This window comes from Mytilus edulis, chromosome 14 (assembly GCF_963676685.1).
Source record: "Mytilus edulis chromosome 14, xbMytEdul2.2, whole genome shotgun sequence".
Classification (NCBI taxonomy): domain Eukaryota; kingdom Metazoa; phylum Mollusca; class Bivalvia; order Mytilida; family Mytilidae; genus Mytilus; species Mytilus edulis.
The window spans coordinates 18,502,322-18,523,968 of record NC_092357.1 but is presented as its reverse complement, the minus strand read 5'-3'; the positions used below and the strand labels follow the sequence as shown (position 1 = coordinate 18,523,968).

At 33.4% G+C, this 21,647-nt stretch overlaps 1 protein-coding gene across 1 annotated transcript; it reads left to right on the top strand.

Annotated features, from left to right (window-relative positions):
- Positions 1-379: 379 nt before the first annotated feature.
- On the top strand, positions 380-21,436 carry LOC139502810 (mucin-2-like). Its single transcript, XM_071292394.1, has 13 exons — positions 380-570; positions 3,152-3,186; positions 7,964-8,389; positions 10,737-11,669; positions 12,943-13,058; positions 13,658-13,722; positions 15,355-15,530; positions 16,076-16,241; positions 18,010-18,225; positions 18,649-18,883; positions 19,461-19,580; positions 20,384-20,427; positions 20,814-21,436. Exons 2-13 carry the CDS (start codon positions 3,174-3,176, stop codon positions 20,821-20,823), a joined length of 2,520 nt encoding a protein of 839 aa, XP_071148495.1. The 5' UTR covers positions 380-570; positions 3,152-3,173; the 3' UTR covers positions 20,824-21,436.
- Positions 21,437-21,647: the final 211 nt, after the last annotated feature.

The following is a 21,647-nucleotide window of genomic DNA, read 5'->3' as shown; positions in this document are numbered from 1 at the left end:
TCTGGCATATACATACATAGTGATACCAGTTGAGACAAAATCTCAGGGCTTGTTCCTATTATGATTTCGATGACAGAATATTGCTACCTACGTGCACAAGTAAGCTATTGAAACAACAGCCAGACCTCTACTTATTAATTTAACTTTAAAGACTTAAGTACACGAGCACGTAATTATTCCAATGTATACGGAAATATCTAACAAACGCGGGGAAACGACTGGTTTTATTAAAGATATCACCATTCAAGAGTATCTTGATATAAAAAAAAAAAAAACTAATCTCAGCAACTTAGGAATCGGGAACTGGTAAAGAGATGTGATTTTTAAAAGATAAATACGATTTTATTGTGACGTAATCGAAGATTATCGACCACAACGAACGTTATCTAGGTATTTATGAATTGTCCTGCTGACGAACGGTTTGATAAATGAATTTTTCCTGATAACGTTTTTATCATAGTTTAACTATAATAGTTTGGGTGTGGGTCTAATAAATCTGTGTATGAAAATAGGACTTCAAATTATTGAGGACAGAACAACGGAAAAATCTGGATTGCTTAATGTTTACATGTAAGTATATAACGGATATTTAGCTTAGGATTAATTTCGTAAATATATAATATTAGGTGACCACAGTCATGACCGACGTTAGAATACCTGTATAATACTAAGAGCAATGAGTGAAGTGACTTATGATCACTTGTTAATCATATTGGGGACATTTTTTTCATGACTTGAACGTGTGATCTTTATTGTAAATTGAGTATGCAAACAAGGTGATATTGTTTTGAGATACTTTTATTTTTATATGTAAAACAACATGAAAGGGCACCAAGTCAATAGCTATTGAATGTCTATCGGAAATCAGTCAACAGTTTGAAAGCGATGTGGATACAGTAGAAAATGTACAGAACAAACAAACAGATTGTAGATCATAATATACTAGTATACATACCGCCCGGTTCACGATTGGGATGTATACATGTATGAGAGACTTGATTGGGTGGCGATACTTCATATCTATATTAATTAATCTATAGGCCGTTTCTTTTTAATTTCAGGCTTATTTATTTCGCCAATTATGCAATTTCCTTATTTATTTCGCCCATTAAGCTCTATTCCGTATAATTGATCATGCATTATGATCTCATTATTGTCTTATTTTTAATTTTTTGGACCATTTTTTTCCCCTATTCTTCATGTTTCCGTCCACTTTTCTCTGTACTGCTCACCATCCAAGCCCTCTTGTCTAAATTCATTTCCGTAAAAAATTTAAACAGATCATCTAGCCCCTTATCATACCCTTTATATCACATTACGTTTTTCAGTTTTATAAGATTTACAAAATGCAGTTATATGTTTTCGTAATTTTCGTGATAAACGTCCAGTGGCAAACATTACAAGCATGTTCAGGACTAACAATTTCTTTGATTTATGTCTATACAAAAGTATAATAGGTCCATGATAACAGTCAACTACATTTTTTGATAACAATATATTTAAGAAAATAAAGATTTTATTTTATACAAACGAAAAAGTGACAAATTTAAGACTTGGAAAAGCTGCGAAACGTCAAACACTTTTCTGTAATGAAAGTATCAGATAAGAACTAGCAACACATTGTGTGTAACAGTTACAACATAGCATATTTTCAAAAATAAGTCTTCGAAAAGGAAAGCCAGTCTGTATTTCCTATACTAGCTCAAAGAATACTCTCTTTATGATCATCCTTTCGTAGGAGCACCCCGATGAGATATGAAAAATTTATTAAGCACACTGTATCAGCACAGTTTAATGTGAGAATTTGCCTACCCAGATACACAACCTGTAGGCCGTTACAGGTCTTACTGTATATCAAAATGACGACCTTCCCAAAAAAACGTAATTTCACTATAGATAGGAATCCTAGCTTTGAATGGATTCGCTAACGGTGGGATCTGACAATACTAAATTCTACTTTCTGTTTTAAAAACCTTTCGGGATCATCATAGCTTTGTCCTAATAATACACCCCTTCAAAAATTTGTAATCTAATAAGAACTTGAACAGAAGTGTTGTCAGATCCTTGAAAACAAGGGGTGTATACATGATCTGTACTCGAATCAGATTGAAATTTGAATAACTTCTGATCAAATAAGTTTTTACTTTTGAAAATGGAAGTTTAATTTTACATCCACTCACAAATACTTGCTTTTCAATTGTAAAAAACCTGTTGACCATCTTTTGTACATTCATTGTTTAACTCTAAAAAAAAATAATCCCTATAAAAATAACTGACAATCGAAATATGACAAATTAAAGGGATATTCAAACTCATGATTCGAAAATAAACGGCGAAAAGACAAACAACAGCATGCACACATAACACAGCATGAAATGAACAATACGATTGATGTGTTTAATAGATATAACACTACTATCAGAAAACAAGATTTTACAGATCTAAATGAAATACGAATTAAACCTTGTCAATAACTATTCATAGGCAGTGGCGGATCCAGAAATTTTCATAAAAGGGGGCCCACTGACTGACCTAAGAGGGGTCCCGCTCCAGTCACGCTTCAGTGATTCCCTATTTAAGCAACCAAATTTTTTTCAAAAAAGGGGGGGCGGGACCCCCTGCCCTCCCCCCTTATAATCCGCCTCTGATAGGAAAACTCTCTGTTGGTTTGGGGCGAGAGGGATCAACAAATGAACTTGTAAAATGTAAAGTTTACACTGCGTATTTTTATTTCAATATCTAAATTAAGACATCGCAAATTAAACTTAGTTAACGATTGAAAATTGATAAAATTGAAAACTTGTCTTTAGTTTTACGAGTAACACTGCTTGTTCACAAGATAGCTTTATTAATAAGGACACTGAAACTTTCAATATAAAATCATTATTTTTCTAACTTGAGTAAAGTAGAATTGCAGTAAGCATGCCAAATTTGCATAATAAAAATGGAATCAGGAAAAAATAGAATATTAACTTTTCATGTTCATAACAAAATGTCACGGTAATAGCACAGGCTGTATTTCTCGATACGGATCTTTCCATGTGTGGAAGGTTTCGAGCGGACAGTACATTAGTTTAGTATACTTTAAAAGCATATAATGCATACAATCATATTACAGCGACATTATATATGTACATTTTTACTCTTACAGGAAAATCTGTTAGGACAACACAATGAACACGAGATGTAAGTATTTGTTTCACTAAATTGTTTATTGATTAATTCTAAATTAATTCGTTCTTGCATTTTAATGAGGTTTGTTTTCCTCAACATTTAGTTTGTTTAATTTTGTAGTTTATCTTTTTGCTTTATATATAAGTCATGGTTATGTCTTTTTGTCTTTCACTTATTTTTCAAATTGTTTTTTTTTTTAATTATTATAAAAACGTACACATTTAATACAAAGGTTATAAGATTTTCGAGGGATTTCCAAACTACTTATATAGCTTGAGAATTTAGTTATAAGAAAATCGGAAGTAGTTTTAATGAGCTCCATAATATAGTGGGGCTGCTTATTACCGAAATTTGACAAAATGGTGATACAAGCATAGGACTTGGCACAGACGTTCTTTGATTTTTTTCACGATGGCCATCTTTAATTAAAAATTGACCTCATTTTGCTCAATAGTGGAGATTGAAAAAATATCCTAACAATTTTCAACGTGATTTAGGTCAATATAACTATTTGAAATACAACAAAATGACATGAAAATATGCCAAACACAAAAGCAGTAGTAAAAATAAATCACCACTTCCGGTTTGGGTCGTAAAAGTTCATACAGTCGTGCGAAATAATAGTGGTAAGGATATGCGATTAAAATGTTCGTTTGATGTATCGGTAATTATGTAAGACATGCTGGAGGATTGATCAACGTAATAATCTACCATATTTTCCGATGTATTCCGTCTTAATAGCTACAGGAACAAAATGTTGTACAGGTCAAGTCAGCTTTGTAACACTTACATCTACCAGAACAAGTTTTCCTGCAGCCACATTTGTGTAACACCTGGCAAGAAGCAGCCATTGCTGCTAATTGTGTCCAATGAGGAATCCATACCAAATTACCTGGACTAGGTAGGCGATGTTCATGTGTGACTGTCTGTCCCCATACATGACCACCTTGGTATGCAGCTCGTTTGGTATGCTCAAGCAGTGCAGCTCTAGTAGGGGGAATTGTGTCATACTGTCTTTGTTTGCGTGCAAACAGATCAAGCCTGGATTCGTTGATGTCAAATTTTGTTGTAGTTCTGTCGTACATAACCACAAGAAATGCCTCTATCAACTCCATATCAGCTTCACTGACCAATACAGGTTTCTTACTCAATCACCAAAATACATCGGTTACATCATTAAAAATTTCCCACGTCTGCCATGCCGATTTCTTTCCATTCCATGAAAAGCGGAAACAGTGTCGCATCCAGTGAAAGCCTGAAAAACGGCAAAGCTTTTGATTTAGGAACAAGGGCATGATTAATTTCGAGAATCGGAAGCCATCGAAGGTCTTTTCCTTTTCCAAATGCAACCCAAAGTTTTCTACTTGTAATGTTTGAAAAGAGACACCGCCATAACTACTACAGCAGTGTCTAAGCTGATTAACAGTGAAGACTTACACCCCTTTTCATCTGCACTTTGGATATGAACAAATATCTTTGTGTCTGCTTCCTCGTGATTACAAGGAATGATATCATTATGGTCATCAAAAGAATCTGTCATAACATTTTCGCCTTTGTCACACAATTAATGTTATCAGATGGAATCGAGCAAAGTATGTCGGCAAGGAAATGAAACAAAACCGTCTTGTTTTCGTCCACTCGAAGGAAGCTTGACCACGCTTTCGGTGCCGACAACTTTCCGCCTGGTTCCAGTACCCCTCACTCTACGTGTTTGTGTTTTAAGACTGTTTTCTATGTAAATATCAAAGATAACGTCTAGTCTTGAATGTTTTGTAGTGAGGTGGATAATGTACAGCAAAATCACATCTTTTGCGTGCTCATCAAACGAGTATGATCCACGCGGTGGTCTCGAATTGACCATAGCCGCACCATCAACTACTACCATGTCTGTCTGAGGTTCTTCTCTTGGTAAATCTCCCATAGCTTTCTAGAACTTCCATAAGTTGTGACTTAACGCCAATATTGATTTTTTCCACTTTGAGACAAAGAAGAAGGAAATTTCTGATTTTTGTGATCTTTCATTGGATGTTGGTAAAATAGAGATTCCGGTCCCATGAAAAGATTATTTTGATGTTGTTAAGCTTGGGTTGTAGTCTTTGTTGTCCACTGCAGCGCAGCTGTGGTAAACACTTTGCCCCTTAATAAATGTGGGAATGCCATACCTTCATTTAAATAACGTTCAACAACAGCTAGTTGAGTTGGTATTTCCATTACCTTATCGTAAGAGATACATAACCCATGTTGAAATAAAGTATTTTTTAGCTTCTCTTCCTGGTTTTTGCAAAGAGTAACAGTCCAGGATACACACAAAATGTTTTTCTCACGATCATCTGAATGTCTTGTTCTGTAACCATTTGGCGTTTAGAAGATAATTAAACATTAGAATTTGAGTAAGAGCTAAGTCAGACTTTGTAGAAACGTTGTCTAACTGTGTTTTAATATTAGGTTAATGCTCTATCATTTTCACCAACTATAACAAAGGAGGGGATATGGTATAATCGATATCTTCAGAGACCAAGGATCCAGAAAATGTTGTCTTCTTAGTAGCTAACTAGCTGCGATTCATTTCGATCGTCTTTGCCATATGCCTGGTGTCATTATAATCACAAGCAAACGCGATAGCTGGTCTTTTATTTTTTTCAAACATCAAAAGTACATCTCTGCCTTTTTTGTGTGCTTCAATTCTGGTATCTTCTACAAAAGCTTGTTCTTCGGGCGATTAGAATTTACCTGTGCAGAAGAAGAACCAAGTTGTATCAATCTTTCTTCGTCTAGGTTTGCCAGGTCTGCTAATCGAAACACCACCGACTCTTCAGAGTTTCTTTGAGTTTCAAAGATGTATGTTTCCAGCTCAGCTAATGCCGTTTCTTTTCGTATATTTTCCTCCTGTGTACAACAGCTTTCGATCTCTGTTTGTCTCTTCTTTGATCTCTCTCTGTTGTATACAGCTGCGAGACAAGACGGATGATACTTCATCTCTTGTGCTATAACATCACCACTACACAGCTTTGCCAACAGTTGTTTATCCTGAAGAACTGTTGCACAATCCACTAGTCGTTGGTTCAGTTTCATTGTCATTGCCTCTCTAAAGACAGATAAAGGCGACTTTTTATCACAAATGAAACATTTACTCACATTTTCAACTGGATCTGGTTGTTTGTCTTTAGAACGAGGTGTACTACTAAAACATTTAGGTGACTAAGTTTCACTCGAACTTCCAGATGGCATTGGTGACATATGGCGTTTCTGGGCTCTCTCAAATTTTGTATTGTTGAACTTTATTCTTTACAAATTATGGTAATTGGCATTTTCCTTTTTCATTGTGCTTTCAATACCCTCTCCATGGTTTAATGGCCGAATATTTAGAGGGTAGGAAGGGCATTTAATTCATGAAAAAGAGGGATTTTTTTGTCCATCATTGTATATCCTCCATTTGACGATTTCAGTGGGTCTGCTATAACTTCCTGACACAAACAACATTTAGTCCAATCAGTTTCCCAACTATCTGCTGAGGAAGCTAATAAGCAAATTCATTTCGCCATTTCAAAAACTAAATAACTATCATATAAATGAACAAAAGTACATGTAATCAACAATGCAATAATAAAATAACGCAAATATTATCTGTTTAATAAATAAATGCAACAGTAGTAATCCGCTGGTTACAAACTAAAACCGAGTGAAATACATCACCTATAAGGGAAGTGCATGAAGTGTGCATCTGCAACATGGATGAATCTACGCAACAAAGAGTAATTACAACAATGTTATTATAGAATTGTGTTAGTAATAAGGACATAATTCCCTCAAATCAATATCAGATCAGAATTACAAAAAGAAATCGTATCTACAAATGTAAATACATGAACGGTGGATAGACAAATACCGAGACACGTCTTATAATAATGCGAATTCTCACTCAATAAAACAGTTAACTCGAATAATTTTGCGCCTTCTAGCCTATCGAGCCTAATGTAGCAATCGGAGAATAGTCAGATATCAGCGGAATATAACGACTGACATTATTCAGGTTATCAAACAATCATATTCGGGATATTTTTAAGTGAATTATCGACCGATATTTGACCGTAAGTGATGTTTTATCTTCATTTACTCCATCTTGTAACATATTTGGATAGAATGTAATCAAAAGGGATCATACATTTGATGTCTTTTCCCTTGAAAGACGTCATTTTGAAAATCCAAGATGGCCGCAAAGATAGGATGATTTTTTTTTCGTGGCTACCCACCCTTATATGATTACATACACCTAAAGGCATGTTCTTACACAGTTTCGTGCTTGTATCACTATTTGCATGATTGTTGTGGTAAGCTGCCCAACTAATAACTCAGAAGCTCTGAATTTTGGCATTGATTTGAGTCTCAATGGTGCTGACTGTTTTTCTTTGAAAAATTTGCTTTGCCCTAAGGCTTGATATTCCTCTGTTTACTAAATCTATAATCTAAAACATAATTTAAGGTGCTGTTTTCAAATTTTATCTGAGTGGGATAAATTGATTGCATAAAGAAAGACCGAAACGAAAAGAATGTATGATATGCTTTTCACGCATCTTATATAAGTTATATATATATATAAACTATTATAATTTGTCATAACTATCTCTATCTCTATCTGTATATTATATTATACAAAAATTTGTAGAAAACTCTAGTTATCCAGAAGGATACGCAGTACTTACTTGATAGATTGAAAAGTATTTAACTGTTCATATATAATCTTATGTACTAACTACATGTATGTATGTTTTAAAAACAATTATTTTTTCAGTAATTGCAATTATAAGCAGCATTGCTTTATTATCAAGTACAACTACTTCAATAGACACACCTACGCCCATGCCAGGAAATGGAGGAAGTTCCGTTCCAGCCACCTCTAGTAGTACTTCACAAACTACCCTTAACCCAAGCGCAATGCCATCCACGTCTACTAAATCTCATACAGCTAATCTAAGTCATTCGCCTTCAGTTTCTACAAATCCTACGTTGACATCAACTATTTCGGTAACAACGCATAAAAACACGACGAATATAACTAAGCCGAACAACTCAACGGATAATAACATGAATAAAACAGATATCCATACTTCTAACATCAATAACTCGTCAGTTTTAGAAGAAAATACAACTGAAGTTCCAAGTGGTACAACGGAAGCACCTTTAACTAATCCTCATACAACAATAAGAACAAGCACGAGTAAGTATTTATAGAACAAAAAGGATTGGTAATAACTATACGTTACTCAAAATCAGTATTTTGCAGAATTATAATAAGCAAATGAGCAGCGCTTTTATTGTTGTTCTTCATATCAAAGTCACATTGAGGTTTTAAGTTCAGTATGGAAAGATATTTTTACTACGTGTCAAATGGTTATTTATTTAAAGAGAGAAAACAGCTAGTCCTCATATGGACTACATTTGAATAGATTAAGAACAATTTAAGTATTTCAATTTACTATTATAATAATAATTCAAATCATGCTAGTTCTGATTAAAATCATTTCAGATTAAGGAATACGTCTCCCTCTTGCAATCCTCGGAATTCTTTTCCGGCTTTGGTTATATTTTGGGTCTTATCAGTTCGTTAAATTTGAATAAGTTTTGGATTTTTTAAATTTTATATTTTATAAGAAAACATCCTGAGAGACATTTAGTGTCGAAATACACATCTGATGCAGACAAACTGGTACCGTTACGTTATTTTTTAGTACGAAGTACATACGGTGATTTACTCCAGCAGCGCTTGCATATATATATACATGTTTCTCTAATTCTTCGTCAATTTATCCCTTTCTGCACCCATTGTATTAAAAATAAATAATCAACGTGTGGTTCGTTTGATCTCAGTACTTCATTGGTTAAAATCCGATTATGACGTATAATTTTCTTGCTTTCGTCTGAATTTCCTATTGTGACGGCATGAAAAAAGGCGACCATGCCTGAAGAAGTCACATAGAAGAACACATCTTTTTGCAGATCATTCGGAAAGAAGGAATAATTTTGCCTGCATAATGTTAGAAAATCATGAGAGAAACAGATTTCACCACCAAATCTCGTGTAATACGATATTTATCCACTCTCGACAGTTAAATTTTAAATATTTAAAACGCTCGGACAAGCCTCGCGTTTTTAATTTGAAAATTTAACTGTCTCGAGTAGATAAATATCGTATTACACTCGATGCAGTGGTAGAATCTATATTTCTCTCCCAATTATAAATATATGCTAGGGCTTGGGTATTCGTTCATGATGCCCTTCATAAAGGGTTACAGCTTACAATGAAACTATTAAATTAAGTGTTTCAAAAGGTATTAAAAGGTCCCCCTACAAGATTTTACACACGCCATCATGTTTGTTTGCCTGTGATGGAATATCTGTCCCTGATATGCTCCAATTGTTGTAACTATCAGTACAGTCCCGGTCTCTTTTCATAAATGCATTGTTAAATGATAACAACAGGTGGTGGAAATTACATGCGTCCTTAAGCGCTTTTCTGGATTTACTTTCATAAGGAACGCTCAAAGTCAAATATTTATAATAACTGAAACAATTGAAGAGCTTTATGACAAAAAATGACCTTATAAAATAACCTGATGCCAAATGCAACTAATCATCGAATTTGAACAAAAAATTAGAACACACGACTAGTGTCATTAGAGAAGCAAAGTCTACTGACCATTTTGAAGTACCTAAGTTCGATCCTAATTTTTGATAATTGGGTTCATGTTGCCTAATCTTACACAAGTCTTTTGTTATTATAATTTGTCTTCGCAACATTGTTTCTTCTTTTTTGCCATATTGTTTTATGATTTTAATTGCCCCTTTGGTAACTTTTCTATCCTTTTTCTATTTGTCTAAACTCAGGATGCAAACTTATAAATTTGTCGATCTATTGTCAGCTCTGGTTTATGGTGTTTTTGTGTTGTTTTGTTATAAATGATAAATTGTTTCGAAAATATTTCGATTTTTTTTGGAAACCTATGCACATTTGACCGAGTAACAATAAAGATTGAAATTAATTACATGAGCCTTCAACCCCGAATTTTTGCCATTAGAATCTGAATTGAACCGTTCGATTCAAATAACTCAAATCACTGAATTGGAATAAGGATGGGGATTTTAAACATTACCTATCACATTCAAAGGACGAATGCAAAACTGGTGACATTTACAAGGAAATTGACATTGAATCGAATAAATCTTAATAAATCAAAGGTAATAGATTGATCATTTTGCGTTCAAACATAATTTTCTGTTTACAAATAAAAAGCCATGTCTTGTTTGATTACAAATAAATTGTTTATGCTCTTTGGTCAGGTTGTCTCTTTGACACATTTCCGGTTCTTTCTCAATTTTATCTGCTATGTGTTTCAACAATAGACAGACGTGTATTTAAATAATGATAATAATTATTATCTCCTTGATTAGATATTAAAATAATAAAACTTATGGCACCACTTTGGCACTCGCGATCGTCATCCCAGCTTATTCTAGTAACAATAAAAACTTGCTATAACTATAAATATGATTTTACTGATTTTTAGATTTGCCATGTAATTGTTCAAAATATCTGTCAACTTCTACAACCTCAGTCAGCAAGCAAACACAGACAGAAGCGCCAACCACGTTATCTACGTCGACACCACCAACAACAACAGCAACTATGGTACCATCATCAAATACGTCATTATCTAAGAAACTATCATCAACAAATACACCAACACTAAATACAACGGCAGCACCTACAAATACGCCATCACCAACACTAAATACAACGGTAGCACCTACAAATACGCCATCACTAACACTAAATACGACGACAGCACCTACAAATACGCCATCACCAACACTAAATACGACGACAGCACCTACAAATACGCCATCACCAACACTAAATACGACGACAGCACCTACAAATACGCCATCACAAACACTAAATACGACGACAGCACCTACAAATACGCCATCACAAACACTCAATACGACGACAGCACATACAAATACTCCATCACCAACACTCAATACAACGGTAGCATCAACAAATACGCCATCACCAACACTAAATACGACGACAGCAACTACAAATACGCCATCACCAACACTCAATACAACGGTAGCACCTAAAAATACGCCAACACTAAATACGACGACAGCACCTTTAACTTCGATAGCTACGACAACAACATCTTCAACTTCGACAACACCTTCAACTACGACAACACTGACAATAGCTACAACTAAACAAGCAAGAAGGAGACGACGAGGTGTCGTTTATGTTGAGGTTGACGAGATTCAGTCTGAAGATATAAGTGATGTGTACGACGATACAAGTTCATATGATTTATTTTGTATGAATCAGTGTAATATAACAATGAACGAAACAACAACAGAACCACCATTAACTACAACAAAAAGGCCAACAACTACCACACCAAAACCTACGACCACTACACCAAGACATAGATCTATTGATTTAAGTAAGTAATATTATGTTTAAGGTGATATAGGTGTCTTTCGCCATCTTGGATTGTAAAATACAGAGAACCTAAGGTCCAGATTTTCTATCAAGTTAGCAAAATTTGATGCAGGAATGTGAGTTTTCATTTAAAAGAACAAATTTATAAGAATATAACTTTAAAATAATAGTATTTTTTCTAAAGTGTAGGCTAATTTTTGTTGTTTTAAAATGTTTTCAAATTAGCATTTTAAGGGGAGGTAACTTTTTAACAGTGCATTTTGTGAAGGAATCTACATGGAATTTTCCTATTTTGTATTTTTGTCTGAAAAAACGTACGGTGGACCACGGTGGTCCTACCTTTTCTTTTGATAATCTCAAAGCATTGTCTGAAAGCTATATTTTCCTAACTTATTTTACAACTGTATCATTTTGTTTAGTTTTTAATCACAAAATGTTTTTTTCCCTGTATAATCAATACAAAATGTGTCATTTTGTCACAACCTGTAGCTTGAGTAAATGCGCGGTGACCTATCATTTTAAATTTATAATATTTTTGAACATATATCAATAGATACTACGTTTTGGCAAAGTATGAACAAATTCTATCATTTTTATTTTAGACTCCCTTAACATGTTTAAGACGAATAAGAAAAAAAATCCACGAGACCGGACTATATGTATCTCAATTTTTGAAAGTTGACATTCTTTTAATGACAACCATTGGTCGGATTTGTGGTAGTTCTTTGATAGTTCGGAATATGCCAATAAGACGTTTCACTAAGCTATACAAATCGTCATCTTCAACTGTAATGGAATTATCATTGCATTTTTTCAGATTGACAGAACATGAATTCCTAAATCGACAAGTTTAAATCCAGATTTTTGCATCACACTTTTGATTATCATTTCGTTTTGGTGACTTATCTGTACAATGTCAGAGAAAATTAGTTTTTCTCTTATTCAATAGAATTTATTTAAGTGTGACGCAAGCTTAAATGTACTTCCTGATTTTTTTATGTAATGTTTTGTAAATGGCGTATAATTATAATGTCTAAAATGTATATTAGATGTATATAAATGTCGGGTTCCCTTAAAAAGCATAAATCTCAAAATCATTTTAATACACGGGAAACAGTACCATTTCACACAACTTTCCATAAATCATGAATGTATACCTCGTATGAATATTAACCGAATATCAAATGATTTGACAATGGCATGATACTGTTTTTATCATACTCTGCTTTACTAGTAAAATATTGATTAAAGTTGTAATGGATTGCATACTTCAGGTGGCAAATTGGTGGATCTGAACCTGGTCATTGTGGTGATGGGCAATTTTACAGAAGATTTGAAAAATCATAGTTCTAAAAACTATACAAATTTAGCTAAGCAGTACAAAACATCGGTAAAGTGGCATATATCATTTTTTACAATATAGATGAGATTTGATAAAATCAAGTGAGCATTCTATATATTGATATCTTAAAAAGACATTCAACCAAAAACACATTTCTTTAGATGCCAGTCTTAAAACTTGGTATACTAAAGGCGAGTTTTGTCTTCGAAAGGTTTCATCAATGGCAATTTAATCAAAAGAGTTGCAATTACAAATAAAATATAACGAAGTACAAAAGCATTTATAAACACAAAATTCCGAAAAGTAAATGATTGAATCAATGTTTTCTTCAAAACCCTGGAGCTGGAAGGCTTTATCAGAAATGCTGTACGTCATAAGCTATGTAGATAAGTTCGACCACCAAAATTTAGTGTGCTCTGGTGTTCTCTATAACATTATTTACTTCTTTTTGAGCGTCGCCAATAAAATTAGTTTGCCTTCGTTTTCTTGATTACCCATAAACAGCCTGTTTGTACAGCAATGAAAGCATTCTCCCAGTTTGTCTGTTTGTTCCTTACGTGTTTATACGGTGTAATTGTTCTAAATATTTTTGTGAAGACGATAATTGAACGACTGTGGAATAATAATTTCCTGTTTATTTCATCTAGCTTAACCAGTTCTATAGACGTTTACTTCCAGCAAAATTTAAGAAAATTGTTATCCTTGGATTTTCGTAAGTATTCATAACTTGTCATGAAAGACAAGTAAAAAAGTTCATACCGCTCTATCAAGTTAAAGTCATCAATACTTTAACCACGAGTAAGATCTATACAAGGGCTGATGTACGTATCTGCAATAAAAGTGCATGTTAATTCAAGATATTTTAAGGTTGTCAGCAGTGAACTGCAATAATGTAAAACAAACCAAAAGTAATAGATTTTGGTTTTTACATTTTTACATTATTATTACTGAATATAAATATAACTTCATTAATACACCAAATTAAAAATGATAAACCTAGGATATTATTCTATTACTCTTATTGACTGTTTTGTGTTTTTTGCACACGAATAAAAGACAAGATAGATAACAAAAATAATAAATCAATTTCACAAACTGGAAATGTTCCACTTTGCATGTTAATATTTTATTCCGTTGTTATTCCCTTGTTCAGAACGTACGCAACAAATTCGATTATATATGTTTTTCAAAGACACAAACGATATTATTGATTATCATCAATTACGAGTTGAATCCTTATTCACAGTTCAAAAGACCACTTTCGAGTTCATCCGTCACCGGAAAAAACTCGTCAATTATACGCGCCTTTATGACGTCATTTACCAGATAGAGGGGATCGCCTGTATCCCTGCACTATTTAATCATCAAGTGTCTAAGTGATTGTCATTGTACAGGATAAACTAGAAATAATGGTTGTTCTGTAGCTACTTAATGACAATTCCCTAATGACAGCAATGCTGATTGACAATTTTGAGAATTCAATTTGCAGAATAATTTGTACAATATAGAATTATAGTTTTCCAACATTGGAATGGAAGTGACGACGCCCCAAAACGCACAAATGACGTTTACTAAAACCAGAGTTTTTGACGGAAATGCATCGAACTCGAAAGTTGTCTATTGATACAAAGTTTTCCATTATTAAATAGAAACTATCAACTGAAAATTGTAACTTTAGACTCTTCTTGGTAATAATTTATTGTTTCAGATTAGTGTTTTAATTTTAGGTTTCCATTGAGGTAACTTTTGTTTAACAGTGATATTTGCTAGACTGTGAATTAATGTGATTCATTATATATACACATAATCTATAGATTTGTTCTAGCCATTCATAGTTTGATAAAGATTGATAGAATTTGTGTGACGCTTTGCTTTAATGATTGATTTGTTTTTTTGCTAGTTTCTGTAGATATATTAATTAATTAGACCTTAGTCATGTTCAGAATAGTAAATTCTCAATGGTCTAAGAAATATTCTGCACAACTTGGCAACTTTAGTCTTAAATACTTTTTTCCGTATTGCATGTGGACATACAAGTATTAGAAAAATATTACCAAGAGTTAGGAATTAATCATTATTTTAATGGCCAGGTTATACTTGTACCTTTTAGTAGATTGGTCATACGTCATTTTGCCTGTTTTGTCCGTTTGGTGCAAGGTGAGATACGTCACCAATTTTTTTTTATATAATTTTTGATATTATATGTTTTAATTAACCTCGATGTTGTTTATATTTGAAAGCTGCACGAAATTTCTAACTTGATGAAGATTTTTATTGAAATAAATGTTTTTACTTTTATGCATATTAATGGTTATGTAGTACTAATTATAGTTCAACCTTGTAGCAATGGAAGTATAAAATGCAACTACTTACTTGAAATGAATGCTCCAATCAACGAATCGAATGCAAATTCAACATTACAAATACTGCGTAATGTGAACTGGACAACCGATTCGTTAGCAAATCTTACGCTTGATGTAAACAAAACAACAACAGCACAAGCAGCTCTTTCGTCAAATGGTAATTATGTTATAAAGACACACACTTTGTCAACCTTATACATTTGAAGCGGAGGTTCGAAGAAATAAACCTGAGTAAATGAAACCTATATGTTGATGGTCTAAAATCTAGCACAATAACGTTGGACACAGTATGAATTTAAAAAAATAATACTTGCATTCAAACAAAAGTAAAACTAAATCATGGATATGCGAGGTTAATGAGATTGATATCCTTCATCTTACACATTATATTTAAAGAAAAAAAATAGAGATCATATAAATTTGATGAGTTATTCTGCAGACTCACTAATGCTCTACTAAACTTTCCATTGTAGAAATTTGAGAAATATTCAATGGTGGTTTTATACCCTTTCCATCTGATTTTATTTGTTTTTCAAATCCGATATTTTGAAAACCCGATAGAAAACTTAAGCTCTTGACTATTGTAGCAACTGGCAGATAAACATATGAACAAATCTTTTTAAAAGCGAATTAAACATAACTTTTATATATCAGAATAATAATATACAAACGAATTCATTACCTTAAATTTATTATTGTTAGACTTGGTTTTCCTTCCTCCTAATGTATGTGTTAACAATGAAGTTCTGGAATGGGATGACGATGGAAATCCGATATGTAAATACAAATGTGATACACCAGTATACAAGGGCAAATGTGGGGACCATGGAGAGTGCTCCTTTACATATGGAGGCGTCTTCAGATGCATGTAAGGAATTTTGATATTAATTGAACAATAACTATTGCGGAATTCAGAATTTTTATACATTGACCACAGTTTTGTTTTTGATAAATAAAGTACCCGACTACTTGTTGTTTCTTGTGGAGTTTTGGGTTTGAAGCGTGCATATCCCTTCGAAAATTATTTATCTAAAAACAGAAATTTGAGCGCACTTTCCGTTACTATTTGTTTGTTTTTGTTGTGCATGAAATGCAGTATCAATTCATTTATAAAACATTCTAATATTTCATTAGATACTTACTTCAGATATGTTCTCCAAGTACAGCTCCCTCTGTTGCATAACATAAAAAGTAGAAATTATTAAGAAACAACCATCATATTGACCTTAATCCTCTTATCCTGTCCAGCATATATTTTTTGAACAACTTTAATAAATTAGAATTTTCTCAATATACTGCTGAAATTTACCCCAAGACACTTACTTTAAATAAATCAAATTTATTCGGTAATAACTGTCCTTTCCTGGATTTAGATATTTCGGTTTTAAATGGGAAACTCCACACTAAAATTTACGACAAAAGAGACGATTTTTCGTTCCCTATTGTTAATTTTCCATTTTTAGATGGTGATGTTCCTTTGGCACCATCTTACGGTGTTTATATTTCACAACTTGTTCGCTATGCCCGTGTCTGTTGTGACGTTTTTGATTTTAACGAACGCAACCTATGTATTACTGGTAAATTATTAAACCAGGGATGTCGTTACCATAAATTACTGAAAACCTTTACTAAATTTTTCCATAAATATAAAGATTTGGTTTTGAAGTTTGGATGTACCTGTATAAAACTTATTTCAAACGGGATAGCACATCCTCATTTTTACGAAAATGTTGTTAACCGTGCCCGGAAATTTAGAAATGATCCATGTAAACTTGTCGCTCCTTTAAAAAAACTTATTCTAAAAGTTTACCTATTCAACACTGTAATAAGATCATTGAATATTGTTTTTATTGGAATAAATATTAATTTTGTTATCAGTAGATTAAAAGCTAACTAAATTTTACTAGTATGTTATATATATACATATTCATGGATCTACAATCTGTCGATACCTGTAATTTGGCATTGCACAAGGTCATGTTTTTCTCTGGTTGTTTATGATGTCTTTACACTAAATCCATTGGATGTTGGATGTGTACGGATTGATAGTTTAGTCTTAGATGCATGATATTTTTATTAGTTGTTAGTGGCTTTGAACTAGCTGTCAGATAACTGGGAGTACTCTCAGATCTGTTCATTGTGTCTCTTTGTGTCGGGATGTATAAGTACCCGGCCACGTCCACTTATATTTTTGTCCATCTGATGAGTTAAGCCTTTTTCAACTGATTTTTATAGTTCGTTCTTATGTTGTACTGTTATACCACTGTCCCAGGTTAGGGGGAGGGTTTGGATCCCCCTAACATGTTTAACCCCGCCACATTATTCATGTATGTGCCTGTCCCAAGTCAGGAGCCTGTATATTCAGTGGTTGTCGTTTGTTTATGTGTTACATATTTGATTTTCGTTCCTTTATTTTACATTAATAAGGCCGTTAGTTTTCTCGTTTGAATTGTTTTACATTGTCTTATCGGGGCCTTTTATAGCTGACTATGCGGTATGCGCTTTGCTCATTGTTGAAGGCCGTACGGTGACCTATAGTTGTTAATGTCTGTGTCATTTTGGTCTTTTGTGGATAGTTGTCTCATTGGCAATCATACCACATCTTCTTTTTTATATTAGTTATATTTTCCAAATAGATGTAAAGATGGCTACAGTGGAAACAAATGCGAACCTCCAAAACCAACTACAACTACAGCAAAACCCATTAAACCTGATGATATAGCCCTGTCTAAGATCGACATTATAGGCATTGCAGGCGGCATTGGCGGAGGTTTGATTTTAATCTTACTGGTAGCTTTATGTTGTGTGTACACGAAATTGAACAAGGCAAAGAAACGCGACAGGTTCTATGGGTAAACAAATTAGAGACATGTTATATTAGCATTTTGTAATAATGAATAAGTGAAGTTTTTTAGTTTCTTCTTATTCAAACGATACCGATTATGGAATAATTATTTAACCAAATTAATGAAATTAAAATTATGATATTTCCAGTCTTACAGAGCTTTATTCCATATGTAGTACTAAAACACTGTTTCAAGTCAGTAATATGACAGCTGACTCCATTCGTTTTGTTTGTTGATGAAGTCGAGCGTTTGATATCACCCTTTTATTTTTAAAATTCAACTTTTTTTACTTTGATTAGGAGATCGTTTTTTGTTTGTTATTGTATTGTTTTTATAGGAACTAAATACCAAAAACTATGTCCTTGTTTTTATCCGTCTAATTGAAGCGTTTTTAATGAATATATTAACATGTATACTTATCTTGTATAGTTATATGGACAATGATAAAGAATTCCTTCATGACGAAAACTCCAGGATAGAAAATGTACCGGACCTTAAGAATGAATATACCAATCTAGGATACCAGACAGAACAGAATGAATTACAGATGCAACGTTTCGAACCCGAGGGTAAAAATGTTGAGTATGAACCAGGTCAAAGACAAGGAGCATACGAACGGGATGACAAAGCATACAGGCAGGTGGAGGAACCAGAAGGAGGCAATGTGAGTTTGATGTTACCTTTATGAAAGTTGGAGTGTCAGATACACTGCGTTGTAAAAATCTGCTAGAACTTATCAAACGAAATATGAAGATATGTAACTAATATTGTGCTTGCAACATGGTTAAATCTGCCATTTACGAGGGTTTGTGGGCGTCCTTCCGATCTGTCGTCTGAATCAAAGTATATGCGACCTTTAAACATTTTCAAAATAAAATCAGTTTAAAAATATATATTTTTCTCAAACCTGACCTGGTAACCCTAGACAGTTCCTAAAAGTGGCCCTAGGGGATACCGATTCTCTACCGGCACCCCATTACTGAAGATAGTATGCTGTCCTCTTATATTTTTTGTTGTTTTGTTGCAGTTTCATTGACTTTAACCTCTATCTCCTGTTTTTCTAATTCATATTATATGTGATCACAGGTAACCTTGCATCCCTTAAACACCAAAATGAAGTATACTGTTTGTTTGTTCGATATGGTATTCAAGAAAAATAGAGCAAAAAAGAGTAATACTTCCGATAGAATGTTCACGAAAAACGTCTTGTAAATATTAAAAATAACTCATGCTTGTTTTAGGTTTTGATATATCAACCTAAGCATTTAAACGGGCCCATGGAAAGACAAAGCGGTGCATCAAAGTTTGATGAAGTCGAGGAAAGATCCAACCCATACCGAATGATGGACACGGATACAACAGTATGTTACCATGGTTATTCATATCAACAATGAAATAATATTGTTTGAATGATAATGATGATGAATATTTTTTCGGTTTAGTATCAAACTAAATGCATATAAGGCAGAGAGCATGTAAATGAACATAAACTTTTCTTTTTACTAAACCGACACTTTAACGTACTAGTCAAATAATGAAAACAAAATAATATTCATTTCATGCTTCTTAAACAATTTTGTGGATTCACCTTCATCAGTAACGCCCAAATATTTAAAAAAAAAAACGCAACAGTTGAAGAGCTATACGACTTAAAGTAACATAAACATAATAGCTAAATTCATCGTTGATCAACGTTGCCTTAGGAAGTTCAAACCTTAGTTTCATACTAGTTTCTAACATTTCTAAATGGATAATGTAAGAAACGTGTGTACTTAATTAATAAGACGGTACCAATACGTACGAAGACATGTGACACTACCCGGTACCATTATTTGCACTCCGGGGCGACCAATCTTTGCTCTTACACATGAATGACACGTGCGTAGCAGAGAGGTTGCTAATATACTATTCCAAGTCTGTGGTTTGAACCGCCCGATGATCGTTCACACAGAGAACACATTAAGAAATAGACGATAAACGAACCATCAACTACTGAAACCCACTGGCCAGGTATAATTAGTCGAGCAGCAGAGGTGCGTCCGAAGCGATTGATAACTGGCATACATTCTTCATAAAACAAATTATACAAAACACGTATTTAGCAGGCATAATATTTGAACCGTACGGGTAGTATACTATAATCAATATTTTCTCTAATTTTCAGTACAAAATAAGAAGACCAACAGTCAACAGTGATAGAAATGTGCCGTAAGTGTTATTAAAGATATTCTCAGAAAAGACAATTTCACTCTTACGTGCAATAGTTTATATTTGATCTAACTCGCCTTAGCTCAACTTGTATACAATTTACACTTTAAAAATTAAGCTGAGATTAAAATAAAACATTATTTGCCATTGTTTGAATGTGTAAGTATTCATATTTTTTTTTAAATTCTTTGGTTATTCGCCTCTTTTGTACTACATTACAATTAATATAATCTCATATAACCTAAGTTACAGCTTACGTTTTGATAATTATATTTCCTGCACAAAGGTGAATTGTATGTTTTAATTGTGATGTACCACGAATTTATATTGTATTGTTCTGGTGTATATGACATTTTATTCATTCGCAACAAATTTGTATTTTACAGGTATAACTAAGTAATGCCAGAAATTGACGCCAAAAAAATCTGAGAATGAATACCTCATTGCAGTAACGACTTATCGTTGTGTTTTTGTATATAGCAATATGTATGCACTTATTTAAGCGCTCAATAGACAACTTTCGAGTTCGATGCATTTTCGTCAAAAACTCTGGTTTTAGTGAACGTCATTTGTGCGTTTAGGGGCGTCGTCACTTCCATTCGAATGTTGAGCGAGTGGTTGGAAAACTATAATTCTTTATTGTACGAATTATTCGGCAAATTGAATTCTCAAAATTGACAATCAGCATTGCTGTCATTAGGGAATTGTCATTAAGTACCTACAGAACAACCATTATTTCTAGTTTATCTTGGACAATGACGATCACTAAGACGCTTGATGAACGTAAATAGTGCAGGGATACAGACGACACTCTCTATCTGGTAAATGACGTCATAAAGGCTCGTATAATTGACGAGTTTTTCCGGTGACGGATGAACTCGAAAGTGGTCTATTGTTGTAGCCTTTCATTTGATGATATGGACAATATACATGTTTTCATAATTGTATAAAAAAAATCATGCTGTATTATTGTTGACTATTATTTGATTCATTTAATCATCATATTATTTTTTATATTTTCTTTGATATTGGATACTACTGATTTAACATTAGGTACCACAAACGATATGATTATATAATTAGTTATCAAAGGTACCAGGATTATAATTCTGTACGCCAGGCGCTCGTTTCGTCTACATAAGAATCATCAGTGACGCTCATATCAAAATAGTTATATAAAGCCAAACAAATACAAATATATAGAGCATTGAAAATCCAAA

Coding starts and splice junctions, on each gene's coding strand:
- LOC139502810 (XM_071292394.1), top strand. Junction 15,531..16,075: donor AGCAGCTCTTTCGTCAAATG/GTAATTATGTTA, acceptor TATTATTGTTAG/ACTTGGTTTTCCTTCCTCCT. Junction 18,226..18,648: donor AAACGCGACAGGTTCTATGG/GTAAACAAATTA, acceptor TATCTTGTATAG/TTATATGGACAATGATAAAG.